Source organism: Glycine soja, chromosome 14 (genome assembly GCF_004193775.1).
Source record: "Glycine soja cultivar W05 chromosome 14, ASM419377v2, whole genome shotgun sequence".
Taxonomy (NCBI): domain Eukaryota; kingdom Viridiplantae; phylum Streptophyta; class Magnoliopsida; order Fabales; family Fabaceae; genus Glycine; species Glycine soja.
This window is the reverse complement of record NC_041015.1, coordinates 3,630,983-3,655,322: the sequence shown is the minus strand read 5'-3', so window position 1 is coordinate 3,655,322 and position 24,340 is coordinate 3,630,983. Positions and strand designations below refer to the sequence as shown.

At 28.5% G+C, this 24,340-nt stretch overlaps 2 protein-coding genes across 2 annotated transcripts; one reads left to right on the top strand and one right to left on the bottom strand.

Annotated features, from left to right (window-relative positions):
* Positions 1-518: 518 nt before the first annotated feature.
* On the bottom strand, positions 519-3,787 carry LOC114384307. Its single transcript, XM_028343970.1, has 5 exons — positions 3,399-3,787; positions 2,895-3,019; positions 1,426-1,517; positions 1,023-1,109; positions 519-946 (listed from the first exon to the last, which is right to left on the bottom strand). Exons 1-5 carry the CDS (start codon positions 3,743-3,745, stop codon positions 842-844), a joined length of 756 nt encoding a protein of 251 aa, XP_028199771.1. The 5' UTR covers positions 3,746-3,787; the 3' UTR covers positions 519-841.
* A 7,503-nt stretch (positions 3,788-11,290) lies between these two features.
* LOC114385250 (chitin elicitor receptor kinase 1-like) lies at positions 11,291-23,232 on the top strand. Its single transcript, XM_028345272.1, has 5 exons — positions 11,291-11,365; positions 21,899-21,993; positions 22,636-22,771; positions 22,890-22,988; positions 23,068-23,232. Exons 1-5 carry the CDS (start codon positions 11,291-11,293, stop codon positions 23,230-23,232), a joined length of 570 nt encoding a protein of 189 aa, XP_028201073.1.
* The last annotated feature ends 1,108 nt before the right edge of the window (positions 23,233-24,340 follow it).

Here is a 24,340-nt window from a genome sequence, read left to right as displayed (position 1 = left end):
AGTGAATTCAGGGCTTTCTTTGATATAGGGTCCATTTTAAACTTATTTGTTAAAATAATGTTTTTTAAATAAAATAAGCATTTTTTTAGTTTGTTTAAATTATTTTTACTTTAAAAAGTAATTTTTTTGTTTTTTTTCAAGAAGTAAATTCTATCTACTTCTTAAAAACAATTTCTAAAAAAAAACATTTTGTTCAAAATTATTTTTTAAAAGTTTAAACAAATTGACTCTTAGTGTCATCTCACCCTTATAACATCTTCAAGAAGCAATACTTCCTTTGTTTGTTTTATCTAAATCTGTTAGTTTATATCAAAATTATTTTTAGCTTCCTAAATTAATCTTAACGATTCTTTCATATATATGCAGTGTATAAATATTTAAATAAAAGTAAGAATACAATTAAAAGAAAAATAGTAATTGATATTGTCTTAAGCGAATTATTTCCATCATGTGGCCAAAGTCATAATTTTGAACGCAAAATTGATTCTATTAAATTTTACTACCAAACATGCTAGATATTGATCTCACGTTGTCAAATGTCATCTTGTTACAACAAATCATGGTTTTCAGAACCTTAACAATATGTCTAGTCTGCTTGAAGAAAAAAATAATAAAGAATTGTTGAATTAACCAAAACAACCACATTCCGCAATTTATTACTATCTTAATTATTGACATACACACTATTTTGCATTATTTTTACTCTCCTGCATGCTTCAACATTTACAGAGCCACAAGAACCGCCAGAGGCATACTGCATCCAAATTATCTATGTTTGGATGTCCATGCCACTATTTCCAAAGCAACTAAAGTAAGAGGAAAACAAATAAAATTGTAGATCTCAATCTGTTCTTTTTTCACCCCAAATTTTTGAAAGCTCCTTTATGATAGTCTTCTGCTTAACATCGTCCCTTTCCACATGCCACTTCCTTGACATATTCTCAGCCTGCAAATCCAAGTTTTGAGTTAGGCTTATGAATTGAAACATTCAGAAGATTAAAGAAATACAGTTTAAAACTTGCCCATATCTTTAAGGGAACAAATTGCTCTTTGATATTCTCTAGTTTTGGCTCAACATAGTCTTTTCCCTTAGTTTTGATGTCACTCATCTGTTACAACAACAAAAATTTCCGATAAAGAAGTTAACAAACTAAAATGGACAATTTATTTGACAATATATAGATCTATTAATAAAACTAAAAAACCATAGAAGAGAAAACAGTATCGATATACAATACCAAAGGCTTATACGAGGAAGTTTTATGGTTCTAAATATGTCATTCAACATGATGAATAATTTATGAAGAACGGTGAATAGAAATGCAGCAAGTTAGGCATTCAAGTGGGTTACTTGACTAATTTAAAAGCATACACATGTATTATGAATGGGAGAGAAAAAAATTGCATATAATTGAAATTACTTACATTCTGCAGCTCTAACTTGGAGGCCACCATACCAAATACCAATGCAGCACCACCAAATACAAATGCAGTGGCAACAGCAAACGCCTTTCCAACTATAAAATTGGAAATTAAAAGTTGCATTAGCAAACATAAGCATCATAAGCAAAGAATTTGCCAAAAACCTATTTTTTTTTCTTAACTTCATTATTGGTATAATGAGCATAAAAAAATCAAAATAAAGTCATAAACCAATATCTAATGAAGTAAACAACCACCTGAACTTTATGTACAAGCAAATCAAGTATAAAAAGTGAGGTTATTCCTGGGCTTCACTATCCCAAAATGGTAGGACATTAATGCATTGTCTTCATAGATATGGTATGTACAAACTAAAGCACAAAACATTACATGTATCAATAGTGCAACTTCTGGTGATAGTAACAGGACTATAGCAAGTGATATTGTGTGCTATTAATAACTATGACCCCCATATGTTTCTCCTTGAGTTCATGAAGCCCAAAGCAGGTTTCTCAGGGTGTTGATTATAACTGCTAATGCCCCACTTTAGTTTTTCATATTCTAAATCATACTTAGTCCAAAAACAGAGAAAATGATGCCTATTTTGATTTTATTTACTAACCCTATTAGCACACTCAACCCTAAACCTTTTTACACCAGAAAAGCAACTTCTGCCCAAATAGTATCCCATTACTTCATTCCCCATAAAAACAACATATATTTTATAACTTAATCCCCTCTCCCTCCTCCTCAATTTCTATATTCAAAATATAAAACACTCTAACCTCAATCTCAAACTAAAAGGTCTGCCTTATTGAAACACTCCCAACAAATAACAAAACATAGCTTAAACAACTTAAAGCTCTATACTTGAGGATTGCTCACTTAAACTTACCAATATTGCTAATTTAATATCACACACAACTACAAGTTTCTCTAGTGTTACGGGACCCTGTGAAGGTTTAACTCTAGCTTGTTTAGTTGATGAGAAACTTGAAAGTATCACAAGTTCCCTCCCTCAAATTAACTAATACACTCTCTACACCCAATAAAATAAGATTACCTAATCTCCCCCAACACCTTTCCCCTTTATACTACTGCATCAACTCAACTGGTTGGACCAAGTTTCTTAGTAGCCAGACCTGATGCTGAACATATTGGTACTTCAACTTTGACATATTTTATCAAAGTTGAACAGAGTATCACATTCTATAGAGGGATCACAGGATGACCGTAAGTTATGGTGGGCCTTGACTACGCCCTCAGTTTTCCATAAACCATTATCTGCAACAGATTCCACTATAAAGTCCACAGAGATAGGATGTGGTTATGTGAAAGATGAAGTACCAAACCTAATATACGTAAGTTTGTCAAGTAGATAGAGTCAACAATGTACATATTCATCAGTGAGAATTTGCATTAGAGATACCATCCATCTACAGTTAGAAGAAGTTAATGAGAAGAAAATGTACCATGTGCAAGCCCTTCACCTGCAGCTTTCAACTTCTCCGGGTTAACATGGGTGGCATATCTGTCTAGACGCGATTCATTAGCTGTTGAGGCTGAAACCGTGTTTGCTGCTTCAGGCAGTTGCCACCTGTGTAACCAAACCATTGTGCATAAACAATTGAACAAACAAAACCACCCTTTATAAACATTAAAAAAGAAGAAGATGAATCACAATCAGCTTCATTGCCCTATTAAATCTCAAATTATAAAATTTAACAGAGTAAATAGCATACACTAACAGTGTAAAGGATTTTTACAATATCGTTAATTTTTATCATAATTATAATCCTAAAAGTCACGCCAATGATAATTTCTGATTAATTGACAGTATACTAATAACACACAAAAATTAAACTCGATTTTAAAACAAAAAGTTGAAATTCAAATGGGAAAACATTATGCAAATGAAATTTGATTCATAAAGTGAAAAGAACTGGGGAATTGAAATTGAAGAGTGATGAAGGAACCTTTTGGGGCCAAAGGTGACTTGGGGCAGGGAAAGGTAAGCACGCAGAGGATTGAGAGCATCAGGGGATACGGAAGATTGGGTTTTGGGGTCGGAATGAAGGACCCATTTGGAGGCAGAGAAGGAAAAGGAGGTGGCTTCATCATTTCTAAACACTTTGGAAGGAAGAGAGTGCCTTAGAACCTCGGGAAGTACATCCGCATGATCATATCCTTCGTGAAAGTTAAGGTTGTTGTTGTTGGTCTTGGGAAGAGGGTTTTTTTGGGCTAATTTTCCCACGGCTTGTTTGGATTCCTGGAAAAAGTACGCAGCTTCTTTCCCAGCTAACCTTCCCGCGAGAAAACTCATCTTCCAGGTTACTCTGTTACTTTTGTACTTTGTACTTCCTTCCCACCGTTCCATCATATATTTATATGGCTCCCAAGCTATCTACTTTATTGAATTTAGTTAAAAACTATCATTAATTACAAGAGTGGTTATATTTTCAAACATTCAATCAATAATTTTTTTTCTTTTTATCTTTCTTTTTCATCACATTACATCACCAATTAAATTTATCATTTATTTTTCATCTCTTTTTTTTTCTTAAGTTGTAAACAAGTTAAGATTGTCCAAAAAAATATTTTTCTAATTATAAATTTTTGTATATTTTTTTATCTATAATAATCAAACAAAATAGCAATAAACAATTTATAACAACTAACATGCACTACTCAAACAACTAAATTAATAGTAAATTATTCTTCTGGTTGACACAAGTAATTAAAGATGTGAAATGAATTTTCACTTTTTCATGGATGAATTGGAATATCCCAATTTATAGTTTAAATATGTGTAATAATCCTTAGGTCTACCTTTCTTGATAGTTTCAACATGTGATTAGTGTCTTCCTTGATGGAGTATATCTTCGTTTTACCATTTTTATTGAGCGAAAAAAAAAATCTTGTTTAATTTAAAATTATTAAATTTTTAATAATTATTTTAAATTTTATAGTAACTTTTAATAAGTTTTTTTGTGAACTAACTTTTACTAAGTTAATAGATAAAAAAACAGTTAATAATTGTCAAATTATCCTAAAAATAATAATAAGCATGCATTAAGCATAAAATTTTATATATTGTAAATCAATTAAAATATTTTATATCACTTCTAAATTGATTATTAATAAGTTAGTGATATTTATGATTGAATTTTTACACACAATCAATTTAAATATGTTTATTGTTTATTATTTTGGGAGTTCAACTCAATTAATTGAATAATGTGTCTAAGTGTCATAAACTTTATGATACTTCAATTCTTACATATAAAAAAAAATATTTATTACATAAAAAAATGTCCGTAACACACTTTTTAACATGATTTCTAATGCATGCTACTTTTTTTAATGTCTAAATACATATTACTTAAAATTTATTAAAAATTACACAATTAGTAATAAGAGTTTAAAAAAAATAAGATTTACTTCTTAAAAAATAAAAAATAAATACTTATTTTAAGTAAAAATAATTTAGACAAACAAAAAAAACATAAATATTTTTATTTTACTAAAAACACTCATTTTTTAAGGAAAAAAACTTTAAAAAATGAGTAACATACATGCATTAGAAATTTTATAAGAATTTTAAGAAGAAAAACAAAACTTAAACAAAACCTAGAAATTTTTGCAATTTTTCATTAATTTTAACCTATAATGTGTTACTAGCCTAACCTTTCTCTAAAATATATCTTAACACATATCAAAACATATAACCTTGATTATTATATATGTTGTGATTCAGGAAGATCATCTGCAAAAGTGATACCGTGTAAATTGCTTTTATAATAAAATATGTGCTTAATTTATTGTATAGTAGCATTGCTCTACGTTCAAACATAAATGTTGACTATAACTCTATAAGCAGACCTGAGAGTACTAAAAAAAATTATCTAATTACTTGGGAAGCAAGAATTGTGCACATTCCTATTGCTTGGAGATAAGATCAGCATGCTTGGAGAAAAAGTTTCAGTTTGATATGCTGTATAACAAATGGAATAATTTTTATTTTATTCATCTATAAGAATTCATGACACGTATTAAAAATTTTATAACAGTTTATCCTTTTCTATCAATCGAATAAGATCCCTTTGATAAATGAGATGGTCTTGATAGATTTTGGGCAATCACCATATATAGATCGATTAACTTGATTTTCTTCGTTACAACAATCCTCAAACGTCAGGTTTTAACTTATAAACGCTATTGTTTATTGCAGAACAAAAATAATGCTAATGTTATTACTCTATTTGATTTTTTCTTTTGTCTTTAATAGGTATTTCCATAGATTTATAATATATTCGTAAATGATTAAGTCTTTGAAAATAATTATACTTGTTTTTCTTCAAAATATGAAGAAGTAAAACTTATCTCCATTACAGTTTTTGACTCTGTACCCAACAACAACAACAACAAAAAATGGCTATTGAGTAACGTTGATGATAGAGAGAGAAGTTGTAAAGTTGACAGTGCCAGTAATGCGCAACTTAATTCTGCTGCAGTCTGTGTGCACGTGTTTGTGTGCGTGGAGATTGTAGACATAAAATTATGGAATGATTAATTACCAAAAATAAAATATATACTACAATGAATATGTGTCGGTGGTGCCCAACTTAGTTTTATAGCCCATTTATTTTGTGACAATTTCAATTTTTATAGTAGGGTGTGTTTTTTTGTCAATCCGAAACTCTATAGGCTAGTGTGTCTGACTCCCAAATTCTGTGACTCTCTTTGGATAATGAATGACTAACTTTATTGATATAATTCAATTTCAGATATTTATTGGTTTTTTTAAAAAAATTCAAGGACTACTATCACAGCATCCCACAAGATCAAAGTGGTAGTTCCCTCTTAATTTATATTTATATAGATAATAGATGTGATTTGTTTATTCGAATTTGTCTAATTCACTCAAAATAAAAGAGATTAAATAATTTTATCTTTATAATATTTTGTCTTATTATTAATTTTATCATTAATATAATTATTGCTATATTTAATGCATCATTTTTTTTCTCTCATGTCATTAATGTGATTGAAATTACTTTTTTATATTTTAATGTGATTAAAATATATAAAAATACTTTTTCAATAACAATTTACTTTTATATTAGTTAATTACTTAACGTCTCATTATTTTTAGTTGTTAAAAATTTGAACTTAGTTCCTAACTTTTTAACCATTACGAAATTGATTTCTATATATTTCAATAAAATTTATTCTTAATACAAGTTTGAATGATGATTTTGAATGAGAATGTGTTTTTATGAATTATTCTTAAGGAAGAGTGTTTTTAAGAATTGTTTGAGTTAATTATTACTAGCTCTCATGTCCTGTGAATCGTGCTTCCACTGCACAAATCTTAGTATACTCCCTGCCATAGTTTGATTTTTAGTATTCATGTATGAGTATTAACACTATTTGTACTTGTAACCATTGTTAATTACCACTAACATAACACATCACTAATTACTTGACTTTCATATCATCAAGAAGATATTCGATACAGGATATCTTTACATGGATCTACCATCAATTTCATTGTGCTTTTATTCTTAATTAATTAAGTCACCTAATTTCATCAATGGGAAAACTCTCGACACTCAACACAAATCAAAGATTGGAAGACGAAAAAAACACAACAGAAATAGATCGAAATAGTACTGAATTTTAAGGTGACTTCACACGTCTTGCTTATTTCCATGGAAATTCCAAAAAAAATTCATTGTCTCACATAAAATTATAAATTTTTTACACAAACTTGAAAAACTCTTCTGAAATAATATCACTCTAGAAACTTGAGTTTACCATTCAAGAATCACAAGGAGTGGTAATACTCTCTCACACACAAAAAAAAAAAAAAAAAAATCTTCTCACACATCTTTTTAATTAGTTCACATGTCCCCTCTCCTATTTAGAATTCTCCTGCCTCAAGAACTTCCTTTTCTTTCAACTGTATTATTAATTATCGTCTCTCACAAACCTAACACCTTTAAAACCTCAATCCCTTTCATTCAAAGATAAATATAGATTTAATTTCTTCGGATCAACAAATTCCATCAATTTACGATACATTGAAAATTTAAATTGTTTTTCTGGCATTTTATCCACACGGTGCAATTGGCTTTACCACCCTCGTGCACCTTATATAGGATCGATGGCAAAGGAAGCCCTTCATTACCACTGCACCCACGTATAAGTAATAATAAGAGTCTACCACTAGCCATGTGCATTTCTATAATAATCAAATCTTCTGTTGACACAAAATAATAAGTATTTTCTAGCTATGAAAAATTAACTCTAATGGGGATTCGATTAAGCTTCTAATCTAGTCCTGCTCAGTTAAAATAATTGGGGTTTGATAAAACTTGACTTATATTGCCAAGTTATCGAGCAAAACTTGATTGTCAAATCATTCTTTTAATTTACTAATTGCACATTTGTTGAATAAAATCAGTAAAGAGGACAGAATAGTGATCAATGATGATGAAGGAAATGATCGTGATGATAATTAATGATAGTGATAGTGATACTGTTAATAATTATATATATGAAAGCGATGATTAAAAAAAAACAATGGTTATGGGATAACGGTAATTAAATGTGGCATAGTAACAATTATATTGGATAAGAAATTAGAACAGTCCCACGTGTAAATCATGCAAACCTACTTGAGATAAAATAAAGGAAAGAGGGTGAAGTGAAAAAAAAAGTGAGTTCACATTTCACTGTGTTGAGACATGATGACGGCCGGATAGGTTTTATGTTACTATTTATAAGACAAAATGATTTATTTTTACAATTGACAACAAAAAAAGTTAAAGTATTTTTTTAAAATTGAGTTAAAAACACTTTAAAAAATTAAATTAAAAATGAATTTAAGAACTCCAACAAAAACCAGTGTGGTGGGACTTAAGATTTAGCGTTTGGCAGCCACTTATTTCAGCTTAATTACTAAATAGTTGGCAAAATATGCCTAGAAGTTAATAGCATCAAGTTTCCTAATATCAACAAACAAAAAAATCAAAGCTATATCTATCTATATCATATGTAATATTAATGTTTTTTTAACTAAATTATGTGACATTTTTTTATTTTTAAATTGTTTAAAATAATTTTAATTTATCATTTCATTTAATTTTTTTTATTTTATGCATATGTTTCTAAACTTTTCATATTCCCACTCTCACATTTTAACTTTTTTTTTAATTTATTTTAAAAAAAATTAAAGAAATACAATTAAAAATTATATTAACTTTTAGTATATTGAAAATTATTTTTTATTATATATGTTAATATTAAAATGAGAAAAATAAAAAATACATATTCATATAATATTAACTAATTATTAATTCTAATTTTTTGGTTAAACTCTGTCATCGATCTTTTAGTCTTTCACATATAATATTTGAACTCCTCTTTTAATTTTCTCATATTATTATAAAACTCTGGGTCAATATATTAATAAAAAATAATTTTGAAGGAATGGAAATGCAAAAAAGTCTCTCTCTCTCTCTATATATGAGACAAATATAATATTAATAAAAAATAATAAAGTAATAAATTGAAAACAATTTCAAAATTAGCATTTTAAAAAATGTAACAATTTTAATAAAACTTTTATACTCTACATAAATACAAATGGTTTGTGATTAAAAATATTAAATTCTTAAAAATACTATAAATTTACTGTACAATGAACACACACAAATACTAGTTCCTTTAAATCTCCGAATGATATGATTAGGACTGTATATGTCCTTGATACTTCGAAGGACCCTAATGAGCGCTTCTTTTTTTTGTTGATAAATAATCAATTTTATCTTTAAATATATAATTTATTGATAAACATATCTCTAAAATATAAAAATATAAAATTTAATCTTTAAAAATATAAAAAATATAATAAATATATTTAACGGTTACCTTCTGTTTATCATCGTTAATAGAATAGTTTATGTAACACAATTACAGACAAAAATTTAACAATCATATATATTTGTTACACTTTATACATGAACTAAATTTTATTTTTATTTTTTAGAAACGTATTTATCAATGAATTATACATTCAAAAACACAAATGATTATTTATCTTTTTTTTTCTCTTTCCATACTTTTTATCTTCTTAGGAGCGTTTGTTACAAGAAATTCTTTTACTTTCCTATTAATTGTGTCGATATGTATTACAGGTATACGTACCTATTTATCAAATAAAAATTCCAAATACCTCAGTTAAAAAAAATGTATGTATCTATTTGCGTTCTCCAAATCTTTATCCATATATTTTACTAATGATTAATTAGGATAAAGTATGTTTTAGGTGTGAATTTATATATATATATAATTTTTTGGCATGAGTCTTGGGTAAAACAATATAACAATAGGTCATTATTAATCTATTTATCATTTTTCTGTTAATCATGTGATCATTACAGATAAGTCATCGATCAGCGTCAGTTTCACAATCTACATCAAATAAAACTATGATAAAATCTACTGTGACCATTAAAAGGTTGATCAAATCTTAAAATATTTTTCATTTTATATTTTTAATATAAAAAAATTCAAAAGTGATGACTAAAGATTCCGTACCCAGCATGTGCTCTTAATGATCACATTTATAAATCATTTAACAAAAAGTCTATTAATTATCACAAGACTGTTGAATGATTTGTGTGACAAATTAAAAAATTATGATGGTTTCTTACACATTCATCCTTAGTTTAAGAAGCATGTCTGCAATTTTTTTCTAAATACTTTCTAACATTCATACAAATGTTTCTAATGTAAACCTCATACAGATTGCCATTTTTTTTAAATAAACCAATAATTAAAAAAATATTTCTAAAAAGGTAAATAAATTAAAGAATAAACACTAAATATATTATTTTTAAATTACTTGAACCAGGTTTTTTAACATCGATTTTCACATAATATTGATTAATTTTAACTATTTTTTAATTTAACTAGTTTGACTATTTTTTTGCTCTACTGCTTTTTTAAATTATCTCGCCAGCACGCAGTCTAACCTATATTATTAAAAATTATGAAAAAAAAATGTAATAATAGAGTAGCAAAGAAGCCTAAATAAGGAATCGATTACTATTACCGTAGCTAGCGCGTGGATGGGTCCCTTAAGCAATCATCCATATTATTTTTATGTGTTTAACAATAAATTATTAGATTATTTGAAATTATTATAACTCAATTAATCAGTGTATGACTTGTGATTAAATTTATTAATTCTTTCTTATAGTACAATGAAACACTTAAATACATGTTACAAAAGAGATTAATTAGGACAATGAATATGAATATGTGATGGTGTGATATTATTTATTCCTTTTGTATTATAATAATTGTTGTCAAAAAAATTATTCTAAAATAATTATTATTTTTATTTTTTAATATAACATTAATTATATTTTATGACTTATATTTTTTATAATATTAATGAACAAAAACTAAAAATGAATTAACAGCAATAAGCTTATTTTTATAAAATTGTTATTTTCTTTTATTTATTTATTAGATTTTATTGGTCTATGTTAAAAAATTTAGGACGAAAATTATAATATGATGGAGGAAATAATAATTTTTTTATTAACATGTATTTATTATTTAGGAGGTCTAATTCAATTAATTGAGTGAAGTACATGATTTATTATAAATTTATTAATATTTGTTTATGATTTTTATGGATAATACAAAAAGTGATGGTGGCATGGCCAATGTTAATTGGCAAACGGCAATTGACACTACCATTGAGCGTATCCAACAGCAACATATTATGTTGGTATTATGTTACTACTTTTTTATTTATTTTCCAACTACACAATTATTTGACTCAACCATGGTGTTCAAAAATCAACACGCGCACACCAAAAAGGCTATAGCTGGAGCTGGTGGTGCCCTTGGTGGGCGTCCTGTAACCTGAATTAGTATGTGCACTTATTCCACCCCTGTGTGGACCACAAACCCCACCTTAATTTCACACCAAAACCAAATAGCTCCCTATATGGATTTTGTGTGCATGCAACTATGGAATTGAGATATATTATACACTCACTGTACACCATATATACTTGAACCTTTTTTCTATCCTAACTACCCTACCATTTTGGAGAAAAACCTTTTTAACAAATTAGAAGTGAAAATAGAAAAAATAAATGTACAAGAGGTTCTGGGACCAAAATGTTATGTAGGTAGGGTAAGACTAAGAGCATGTGGAGTCTATCATCTTCTGGCAACAAATATTCTTGTGTGTGCACAAGATGGTGGAGTTTTATTAATTATTTGCATGGTTGTTGAGTGAAGTAATGGGTATTTAACACAGTGCATTCAAGGTTTGGGGCCTACGACACCAGAGGAGGTATAATGACTTAACTGTTTGATCTTTGATGACTGCCATTTCATTTTCAGATATTAATTTTGAACTCAAACTCAAAAGCCCCCCGATCTCCTCTTCCTCCCGGAAACAAAGCTAATTTGGTACAATTTTAGAACTTGAATTGATGCGAAACCCGAAAAATCTGTGAAAACCTGTTGGTCAACCGTGTGTTCTATATTCTTCTTCTCAACAGTTGTTTTCAAGACATAGGCAGAGGAGGACCAAGAAAATGGAAAAATGTTCGCAAATATCTGATGGTGGATCCCAAAATTTGACCAACGAAACCTCAAATCTTAGCAGTGATTGGCCAAGAAATTGTAACTCATTTGACATGCAACCAGTTGGGAATTATGGAGACCCTTGTTTGATTTTGAGCCATGGAGGAAGCAAAACTATGATTTTTTAATGAATAAAGCATACAATTGTGATCTTAAGAAAATTTGGCTTCAATTGCAATGAAACAGGAAAGTTTGGTTAAGGCAAAGAAAATGTATAAAACTGCATACACAAACTCCAATTTATAATTTATTGTTTCATACTTCCTAAAAACTCAAAATCCTCTCTTTACCTTCTGTACAAGGACTCTCCACTAATCTAGCTAATTAATTAACAATCATATTTCTAAAATGACTTAAAAAATGCAACTTGAATTCTGCTAGCATATAATATAACACATATATTATATTTGTATTTCCCTGTATATAACAAAGAAGGTAGTGAATAAGAAAGAAACCATATCTGATGACACTATATTTGTTGCTGTTGCCACCAAAACCGAGAGAGATCAAGCTATCTATCTCTTGTTGTGTAAAGGGTTGGATCCTGTTGGCACTCTGCGTTTCTCAGACATAAACTCTCTTTCTCTGCTGCTTCGGATTGGAGAATTTGCCCACGGATGAAAATCTTGATGGCTTGAAGTAGAAGGGCCTGAGAATTTGATCCTAATGGCATGAACTCTTGGTGTAAGGAACAGAAGAGCGAGGAAGAGGAACAAGTGGAAGTGCTTCATGTTCGTAGTTTTGTTTGTTTAATAAGGCCTCGGAGAAACAAAACACAGAGTGATGGAAATGCAAAAAGTTTGGTGTAGGATAGGCTTTGTTTATGTTGTGCATATATTTATATGGACAAGGTTAGGTCCAACATTTGCATACTAAATCTGGTGATATTTATGAAAACAATTATGGTGTTTCCGTGTGAGTTTGGGTGGTGGGGCATGGCCTAATTGCCGTGTGATTGTGATCAAATGGTCAATGATGGATATGGGGATCAGGGGGCCTAGAATGACGGTTGTGGGGTGGTGGTGTGGTGGCAATATTCAATGAGAGATAGTGACAGAGAAAAATGAACACGAACTCATAGGAGGTGCATGTATGTGAAAGCTTGAAGCCAAAGAGAAGGGTCTTTGATTTTGCATTGCTATGACTTTTTAATTAACTTGGTGAATGACCAAAATGCCCCTTTTCTTTGTTTCTGAAAAGAGTCAATGCAATGAAAGCACGCGCAGTATGCTAGGGGTGTTTTCGTCATGAAAAGTCAAACCTCGCCGAGGCACTCAATTGGCTTTGTTGGAACAGCAAGCAACGAGGGGCATGCGGCATTGAAATAGTGCTGCTATCTAATTAATCAAATAGAATTAAAATAATAAACATGTTGAAAGGGATCATATACTAGATTACTAGTTATTAAGGTTATACACATACACACCTCCATAAGGTAGGTTAAGTAGATCCGTATTTGCTGGGTCTAAGTCAAAATGTAGATTTTGAGGACTGGTCGATTTTGTTCTTAATTCCTCCTCACCATGCAAGCTTATGCAAGAATTACAGTTTATTTTTAAATTGGTTTTTTTTAATATTAGTATGTTATTATAATAATACTTTAATAATTTTTTCTTATCATAATATTGATACAAAATAATTCTGCGGAAAGTAAAGATTAATATTAATTGAGAATTATGAGCTATACAAGATGAATTTTCAATATGATTTGATTCATATCCAATGATTAGTCAAAATTATCATTAGGTTAAAAAATACAAACCTACATAAAATTGTTGATAATACTTTAATGTTATTTATTACTAATTTACTAATTCAAATAAATGAATTAATTATTGTACTTATCATTTTTTTGTACTAAAAAAGTACCCAAAAAAACATGATAACTACTTTAGTCTTTTTCTGTAAAAAATAAATAAATAAAAACTACTTTAGTCTGCCATCAAAATGAATGGGAGACGTTTTAATTTTTTTTGACTAATTTAAAAGTAAAAAAAAAAATATTTGTAATGATACCGTAATCACTTTATGAATAGTTTAAAAATATTTGACTTCTTCAGCTAAGAGACCAATCAAAACCTCTCCCTTCTTCTGAATTATTCAAGATACAATAGATTATGGGTCTCGTAATGCTAATAGTCTTATATTGAATCATTGTGCCATGTATAACGCATGTAATTAGTGTCATATATTTAGACTAGACCAAAAAAAGTATCATTTAGAAAAAAAAAATGTCAATAAAGAGGAGCACGAATTGTCAATGTTAAATCTAGTGGATATGGATGTATCTTCTTGCACGGGTGAGAATAGGGAAAGGCCAAAAAGGCTTCACCTGAAGCGTCTTGGTGAAAACTCGTTTTTATGTGGCTTTTTAGCTTTTGGTATAGCAAAAGATGAAACCATAAATAATGAGAAGAAGTACTACTTTTTTATGTTTTGTGTTGTGCCTTAGCTGTTTTGCACTAAAAGCTGTAAGCATTCCTCAAAAGAATATGTATATGCCTTATAGTTAAGGCGGTTAGGTTGGGCGTTAATTCAAGTTTAAATGTTGGAGACAATTCAATAGTCAAGAATTCCAAAAGGGAAAATAAAGTGATAGACAATTAGTAGTTTGGAGAAAGGAATATTGACTTGAAGAAGAAATGCAAGTTCGATTCCTTGGCGGAAAGTTATTTACATTATCTTACTAACAAACAAAATGGTGATCCTTCTTTATTACGTTTAGTGGTTTATCATAATTCATAGCATCTCCAATATGAAGTGCGAGAAAAACACAAGTCATGTATTATATTATTCATAACGTTCAAAGAGAAAAAAAATATATATATATATGAGTCAATAAATGCACTTTTTAAGCTTGTACGGTTCAAAGGTATCGTTTTCTCATCCAACCAAAGTAAGAAATTGATAATGTGATGGCACTGAAATTCTGTGGTCCGCCCACAAATGCAGATAAACTTTCAAATATGTGTTCATGGGAGCATATGCATTTTTTCACCGACTTTTGAAGGGGCATGACAGATTGCATTATATTATCAATTTTACCATTCTATAGAGTAATTGAATTTAACTATATAAGAGGGGTTTTAACGCAGTTTGTTTAATGAGTTTCTTATTTTTAAATACTGCTGTTTAATTTTTTTAATATTAAAGTTAAATTATTTAAAATTAAATTCTGATGGCTTATGAGTAAAACATATTTTTTTTATCATTTGAGATCATTTAATAGAATAAATTAAGAGTCGTTTAAAATTATACCATTAAAGTAAAATATGAGTTTTAAATATAATGTAACATTGTTGGCACTAATTAATATAAGATAAATAATTTAAAATAGATTGTTTAAATTTCATCACCCATTAATACAACACTAATATATATTTTTTTTATTTCAAATTCAAAGCAATATTAATGGCTACCGTATCCTCTTCAAATTCCACTAATTTGCGATGATTTGGCAGCAGATATCTGGAGGTGTGGAAAGAGCAGCTGTGAGAAGCGGAAGAACATTGGAGATACTGATAAGTCACGGAAAAATGAAATGAGGTGATATTCCAACTTGAATGACCCCACACAAGGAATTAATCTATACCATATTATGCTTTTCTTTCCAAATTTCAAGTTCATCGACATGTTTTATTCATAATATATATAACTACTATTCTTGTGTAAGGGCCATTTATGAGTATTATTAGGAACTAATGAGTGGTTTCATGGTGATTCAAAGTATTATTTCCATAGCTGTCACATATAGAGAAGAATTAAATCTAAATTAAGATATTAACAATAAATAGTTTTCAAATGTATCGTTGACTATTATGGTTTATAATTAAACTTATGTCTCCTCTTGTACCTACCGTCAAAACCAAGTAAAAATTGCCATTATACATATAGAGAACAAATTGCTAATCAGTCTCTGGAGTCAATTATTGAACATTTCAGATTTGTACGTAAGTTTAAACCTATCTTAATTTTATAATTAATATATATAAGCACATTTGTGAAGATTTTATTCTCACATGCAAAGTTAATCAAGTATTATTAACTAATATATACTTAAAAAGGACATTCAAACACATAAATTATAATATATATGTCTTTCAAACTTCATCTAGTAATTAGATTTTATATTTGTTCATAAATGAGGTTGTACAAGAGTGCCTTAAAAAGGAACATATCTGAACACTGCATCGTAACCCTCCCGTTCACACTTCACATAAGAGTATTTCCTTTTCGACATTATACTAACATATAACAGTATGAGAAATTAGGAAAAAATGTGTCAATGGGAGGGATATATAGTCTTATGCTATATAAATTGCGGAAAGTTGTGTAGAGTTTAAAAAATCAGAGGTAACACATGTAATGTGTTAAATCTCAATACAAGTTGCCTAAATTAAAAAGAACACGATTAATATTTAACATTGTTAATTATTACATGTAAAATAAATAATATTTCAAAGGGTCAAAATTGTAAAACTTCAAAATTAATAACAATTGAATTCTATACTAAGTTAACATGTGATTTAGCTTATGTAAAACTTAATATCAACTCTTACAACTAGACAAATTAAACAAATTTTAAATATGTTGGTTCATTTCAATTTATTTATTTTCTTAATGGCGTGTTTAAAATTATGTTTCACTTGGTGCGTGTATTAATGAATAACGAGACACTAAAATTGGGTTTTTAAACTATAAATATATATTGAAATAAATAATATTGTGCAAGAGTACGTGTTCTCGAGAATATAATGATTTATTCAAACATTATGAACATATTAATCATTCATCATGTACTCTAACTTCATATATATATATATATATATATATATATATATATATATATATATATATATATGTATGTATATATATAAATAAAAGAGAAGAGAAATCAATATATTCTCCATCGTCATCATTTATTTTCTTCACATCTAATAATTATAACAAGTCATTAATCTTATTCATTAGATTTTAAGAAAATGAATGATAAAGATAAAAAATACTCTAAATAAAAGAGTTACTCTTAGATTATGCTAGAAAGATTTTAAGTTAGTCTTGTAAATATTTTTTTAATGTAAAGACCAAAATATCTATCATAATAAACTTACATCACATAGTTGAAAGAAATCACATTTAAAACTATTATTGGAAAATAAAGGGGGTCTAATACCGAGAATATTTTCTCCTCATGGTTATCAATCATTTTCTTGAAATCTAGTGATTATAATAATTAGCTGATCTTATCCATTAGATTTTAAGAAAATGAATGGTAAAAATAAAGAATAATTTCAAATTAAAAAGTTACTCTTAAAAATATATATATATATATATACTTCAAGAGTAACTTTTTAATTTTTATTACGATAATAAACTTGCATTACATAGTTGAAAGAAATCACATTTAAAAATGTTGGAAAAATTAAGGAATAAATACCGAAAAAATTTATAATAATGAATAATGATCAATCATATAAGTGAAGTGAATCTAACACTGCTTCTTAATACAAAATCTTAAACTCAAGTTTATGGGTATTCTTTTCACTTATATATATGATATTCAACTTTTTTATTTTTATAAAATATGAAATTTTATCCCACACTTATATTTCAACAAACACTAATAAATTAAAACAATATATTTCAACCTACTTTTTAATGACCACTAAATTAAATATTTCACTTATATATTTATCCACCCATCAGGTAGGTCCATATATATATATATATATATAAGGTTATATTAATAAAGACAAATCTAATTGTCTAAATGAATAAAGAAAAACCTAACGTTAATTACTTGGAACACAGAAGACCATATACTACATCAATAGTTTACTAGTACCAGACTATATTTGATTGATATATTATGGCAATAGTTGTATGGAAAGTCTTATATATGATAAGATAGGTTGTACATTATTCATCTCTCTAGCTAGCTTGAAAGAAATTGCTTTCCAATCATTATCGTTTAAAAATTAATACAACCCGGAGCCTATATAGTTCATGTACTTTGTAATTGTACAAACACATATGGCCAAATTGAGGTACGTTGCCTCAACACTTAAGAGTTAGAAAACCATATGCTTTTACAATATATTATAGCCCTTGCATGAGTGGATTACTTGCAACCGCAAGCTGACCCCGATATATATCTGCAACAACGTAAAACGGTCCCTACTATATTTGGTTTCACATGCATGCACTTACCTCTATTTAGGAGGAACAAACCAAACTGTGTTTCGAGGTAACTCGATTTAACATCAATGTTGTATTATACTAATATCCTGCTGCTGAACAACCTTTCGAACAATGCTTGCGCAAGCTAGTCATCAATATCCACAACATTTGAACTAATTAAAGAGAAACAAAACTAATTAAAATATGAAATTAGTGAAATTCAGTAAATATGATAAACTCTCATATGTCTAAACAAGTAACGTTTCATGAATTTGAAAGATCATCACATGGTGTTATATATATATATATATATATATATATATATATATATATATATATATATATATATATATATATAAGTATTTTGCACAACCATCTAAATTACTTATACTAATTATTTTCGAATAACGACTTATTTGTGTGTTTGAATTCTTTCTCAATAAATATTTCCTATGAATAAATTTGCGTGTTATTATTGCATGTACAGGAAAATCATTGAGAGAGTTTGTTGGTTGAAAAATGTGTATATATTGTTGGAGTAGTAGCAACGTTGGGTGTGGCATCAAGTCCACTAGACCTGAAAGGCATCTTTTACTTTGTGCGGTAGTTTGTGGCTGTGTGATCAGAACTCACTCGAGTGGTTTGTTGAACAAAGTTCACTTGTCTTTAATCTTTATAATGCCAAATTACATATAAGTCAACCCACTCGGATTGAAGTGCTATATATATATATATATATATATATATATATATATATATATATATATATATATATATATATATATATATATATTAAGTTGTTGGTTGTTGGTTAGGCTATAAGTTAAGGAGGAATTGCCATGAGGCTAGGCCTAATGCACTTTCACCTAAGCACCCCATTTCGTGTCCCCGATCTTCACTATTTTTACCTAAATGGTAGCTATTTACACGACCAAATTAAAAGACTACAAAGAAGATTACAAACAAGAGTTCTTGTGTGGTTAGGTAAGGTTTATCATATTGAATTAATATAGTAAATTTGGTAATCTAAAAAAAATATTTAAATGAATTCATATTAGTTTGATTACATGGTTGATTTAATTTATTTCTCTTGTAATACAAATTAAATCAATTATTTTTGGCTTTATTCGTATATTTAACTATTTAAATCTAAATCAAATCACCACCTAAATAATTATTTGTTTTTAAACATTCAAATTTATGTATTTATTATTTAATTTTACAAGTGTCTTTAGTTATGCTTACTATTTTAGTTTTTTTTATGACGCATGTTTTAAGTAGAAGGATTAATGAGATATATAAAGTCATAGATGTGAACAAGTTATATATTAATTAAAAATATCAATCTTGGAATTGATTTAATTATTTTCTAGAGATACTGAAGAATAAAAATATATATTTAATTTTAGTGATATAAAACTTAAAATTCTATATTAAGAAAAAAAGATGTAAAAAAACTTAAAATAACATATATAAATTTACTTTTTTAGTTTAATTTGGTATCCAAACCAAACTAATACAATTAAATATCACACGTATCATTATTAGCTTTTTATAATTTTGTGATTATTCTACTTAAGTTAATTTTGAACTATTTATATAATTTTAATTTTCACTTTTAATTAAAATATTAGTAAAATAAATTACATGTTTTCTAATTAAATAATAATATTGAATTATGGTGATACAAATCGAAAGAGTTATAAGGTTTGTTTAATGATAAAGGGAGAAGAGAGGAATAGAGAAGTTGTGAACTCAATGATTTTGAATCTTCCACTAATACACAACTAACACCTAACAACTAATATTGAGGGATTAAAAAAATGGTGATTCAAAACAAAGGACATAGACTTAGCTTTAGTTTGGAGTTTTAAGTTTGGACCACATCTAGCCCAACAAAAGCGCAAATACAAGATATTTACTTTGTGCAATTCCTTACCTATTTCTTGCACTTTTCATTTTTATTGTGTGAATAAAATTATCCTTAACAAGTCTTAACACTTCCTTCTCCCAAATGTCTAACTATTGCACGACCCTCTTCCCTTAGTCAAAAAATCCCATGCAACATCGTCCCTCACCCTTAGTCATGTAACACGGACGAAGTGGTTTGCGGCCTTACCCTCTAGGTGTGATGCTAATGAAGGTAAGTGATGGTTATTTTTTGGTTAGTTATACTTATAAATCTATAAATGTGCTACGAAACACTTATTTTGTAATTCATAAGTTTTATTTTTTTATTTTTGCTTCTGCAATAGGTATTCTGTAACACATTCCAGATTTACAAGTGTATTACAGAATGAGTATTTCATAGTAGACTTGTAAATCTCTAAACGTGTTACGGAATACATGTTTTGGAACAATGTTTTTTCTTTTTTTTTTTTCTTTTGGAATAGGTGTCCTGGAATACATTTAAGGATTGAAAGTAAATTACGAAATGAGTGTTTCATAATAGACTTTTAAATTCTGAAACATGTTTTGAAATACGTATTTTGGAACAATGTTTTTGAATGATTTTTTTTCCAAAATAGGTGTTATGAAATATATTTATGGATTGCAAGTGTATTATGGAATACCCATTCCAAAAAGTTATAATATGAAAAGAGTAGTTTAGGGATATTCAAAAAAGTTGGAAATGCAGGAAGTAGGTAGGGAAGATAAAAAAGTAAATGCCCAAATAGAATTATGAGAATCAGAGAACAAAGTACAAAACAAATTGGAATAATGTTTCCTGCACCTCCAAGTTACTTCCTGCATCCTTTCCAAAATGTTTTCTTTACTTTCTGGATTGACCGTTCTAGAAATCAAAATCTATAATCATTTTGGAATGTAATTTTACATTACGGTTTGGTCATTCTGAAAGCAAAAAAGAGATGCAAGAAGCAACTTAGAGGTGCAGGGAACATCAATCCAACAAATTGGCGAGTGTACCACTTAGGACCTTCGGCCAGTTTGGTGGATTCGGTTTTTTTGGTGAAGCCATACACAAAAAGAAAATATTTGGGCTTCAATTCGCTTGTATTGTGTACTAGTTTTTTTAAGTAGCACAAAAATAAAAGAAACGTGTTTGGACTCAGTCCAGGGTATGCAAGTCATCCTTTCTAGGCTTTTGATATACTTACCACTTTTAATTAATTAGCATACCTCCCTTTCTATTTTTATATTTTTTTATTAACACACTTTAATATAAACCCTTTGTACTGGGCATCATATAATACTGTTTCATACGCCTTTATCCTTTTATTTTGAATGAAATTTTGCTTCCAAATGTGTACAACCACGCTATTGATACTTACAAGCTGGAATAATTTTTTCGAAGGGTATTTTTTTTTCTTGCATCTAATGGAACCAATGGGAGAAGATTATAGGATCTTTATGTAGTTTTAAAATGGATGAAAACATGGTATCAATTACGACAGATGCAGGAATTAAGTTTATGTGATATTGGGACATGTTCGAATGTAGCAAGTATTTCTTTTTGTTTTATGCAACTTTAACAGTATTGTATGTTTTGTTATGGGTATACCTTATACCCATTCTTTTATGGAATTATATTTCTCTTGGCCGATCAAAATGGGAATAGTTTGTGAGAAATCCTATATTAATTTATTTGCAGGTTGCAGACTTTGGATTAAACAAATTGATTGATGTTGGAAGTTCATCACTTCCCACTGCTAATTTGAAGGGCATATTTGGTTACATGCCACCAGAGTATGATGAATTATATTTCTCTCTTTTAAGTGATACTTAACTTATAAATGGAATTTGTAGTTTCTGGGAAGTAAGGATCAGAGAGCCTTGTTGAGGCCAACAGCAATAATATAAGTCTTGTAGCAGACCCATTCACTATACTAAAATTGATTAAAGCCAGTTCGTCACACAAACAAATTCACAAATTATTTATATGTAAGCATACATTAATCATTAATCCTCTAGAAAAAGGAGAAATCCTTTTTCATAATTAAATGCACATTTTCCATGGTTTGAGTTCTTGCTGGAAGAGGCATTCTCACATTAAATGCTTGATCTTACCACAAACAAGATTATCTGCTATGTGGGATGCTAGTGGGAAATCAAAACAAATATAGTACATTTTGTAGATAGATTTTACTATTGGTTTTTCTTTTGTCAGAGTATACATGCTGGCAATTGCTCTTTTATTTTTCCCCTCTAATATAGTACTCAATTATGAATACTTAGAGAGTATTTCTTTTTATGCAGCTCCTTTTACTTTAACAGCATTTGAGGGAGAAGTTTTTCATTGTTAACACTTAAACATACATTTGTCTCCATAAACATAAAATCAGGTTGCTTCTCATGAGCCTGAATTCAATGATACCATTATTTCTGCAGATATGCATATGGCAATGTTTCTCCCAAAATAGATGTCTATGCTTTTGGAGTTGTTCTTTATGAACTAATTTCTGCTAAAGAAGCATTGATCAGAGGTGGTGTAATTGGTGCAGAATTAAAGGGTCTTGTATCTTTGGTGATTATTCTTCACACCCTACTGTTGAATTAAATGACAGCCTAGTGATCTTACATAAACAATTAAGAACTATATTTTCCCTTTCTTGTTTTTAATTAGTTGGAAATATATATGGCAGTTTGATGAAGTATTTGATCAGCAAGATCCCACAGAAGGTCTTAAAAAACTGGTGGATCCTAGGCTTGGAGATAACTACCCAATTGATTCAGTTTGCAAGGTATCAGTGATCACAAAGCATTTAAACTTTTTTCTTTTTCTGATTTCAACAACTAATTAGGCCATTTTTCTTCTTGCAGATGGCACAACTTGCTAGAGCATGCACAGAAAGTGATCCACAACAACGTCCAAATATGATTTCTGTTGTGGTTACCCTCACAGCACTTACTTCAACTACTGAGGATTGGGATATTGCTTCCATCATTGAAAATCCAAATCATGCTAATCTAATGTCTGGGAAATAGGAAAAAAGGAATTTAGAATACAAATGTTACCATCTAATTCTTCTGTTGCAAAACAAATTTGTGATAACTCTACTTCGTTCCCAACAATTATCTACACCGAACTCTATTGTTTGTAGTCTGATTTACAACTAACTGATTGTTTGTACCAGTTAATAAACTCCGTTTCCTTACTGTGGTTTTTTCTTGCTTTGGAAAAAATTGCATGGGAAATTGTTTATTATTTATCTAAACATGTCCTGTTATTATAAAAAAATTTACATTACCGATCAATCAAAAGTCATATTTAGTATGATATTTAAGATAATTATTATAAAATTAATAAAATTATCAAATATAACTGTTTGTAATTAAATAATAATATAAAAATAATACTATATAACATTATTTATCCTTTCTTTCTTTTTTTTTTCTTTAATTCTTATGTATTTGTTTATTTTGCATTTGCTACCCCTTTGCGGCAATTCGACCGCCAAACAATGAGGGGAAAAAAAGGATAATGTTCATTACTTACATTAATTTATAGTTTCTATATTGCCTGGTTACCTTTTCATGGGAATCAATATGCATTTGCATATGAAATTAGCTTTTAATTAATATATTCCGTCCGATGGAAGGTAACATAAGTTTAAAATAACGACAATTCAGTAAAGAGTATTCCTTAATCGCCAAAGATTAAAAATTAAATCATTTCAAGATATAGTAATAACCAAACTAAATATATCTTTAAATAAAGTATTTTTTTTGTATGGATAATTAAGAATCCAATCCTAATAAATGTTTTTAAGAGACTAAATTATCTATTAATTATACTATATTTTGTTTATAAATAATCATAGTTTTGATATTTGAGAAGCTAAATTAATGATAAAATAATATATTAATTTAATAGTTAAATTAAGTAAAATATTTATATTTTTAACGGATAAAAAATATATTTACTGTGGAATTAGCATAGATAATTCAAAATTTAAATTAGCTGATATAAATAATAATAGAGGAGGATATACGTGCCTATCAATTTATGTGTCTTTGTCATGATGTTAATTGTTGAAGGATATATAATGCCACCAAACAAAACAACAATTTCCTCTCATTTTTTATTACTTTA

Bases quoted from the DNA above. Each gene is read 5' to 3' on its own strand.
- LOC114384307 (XM_028343970.1), bottom strand. From the start codon at position 3,745: ATGAGTTTTCTCGCGGGAAGGTTAGCTGGGAAAGAAGCTGCGTACTTT. The intron at 1,110-1,425 runs GTAAGTAATTTC...TTGTTGTAACAG, and splicing joins CCAAGTTAGAGCTGCAGAAT to ATGAGTGACATCAAAACTAA. The intron at 947-1,022 runs GCAAGTTTTAAA...TTGGATTTGCAG, and splicing joins TTGTTCCCTTAAAGATATGG to GCTGAGAATATGTCAAGGAA.
- LOC114385250 (XM_028345272.1), top strand. From the start codon at position 11,291: ATGGTGTTCAAAAATCAACACGCGCACACCAAAAAGGCTATAGCTGGA. The intron at 21,994-22,635 runs GTATGATGAATT...TTATTTCTGCAG, and splicing joins TTTGGTTACATGCCACCAGA to ATATGCATATGGCAATGTTT. The intron at 22,772-22,889 runs GTGATTATTCTT...TATATATGGCAG, and splicing joins TAAAGGGTCTTGTATCTTTG to TTTGATGAAGTATTTGATCA.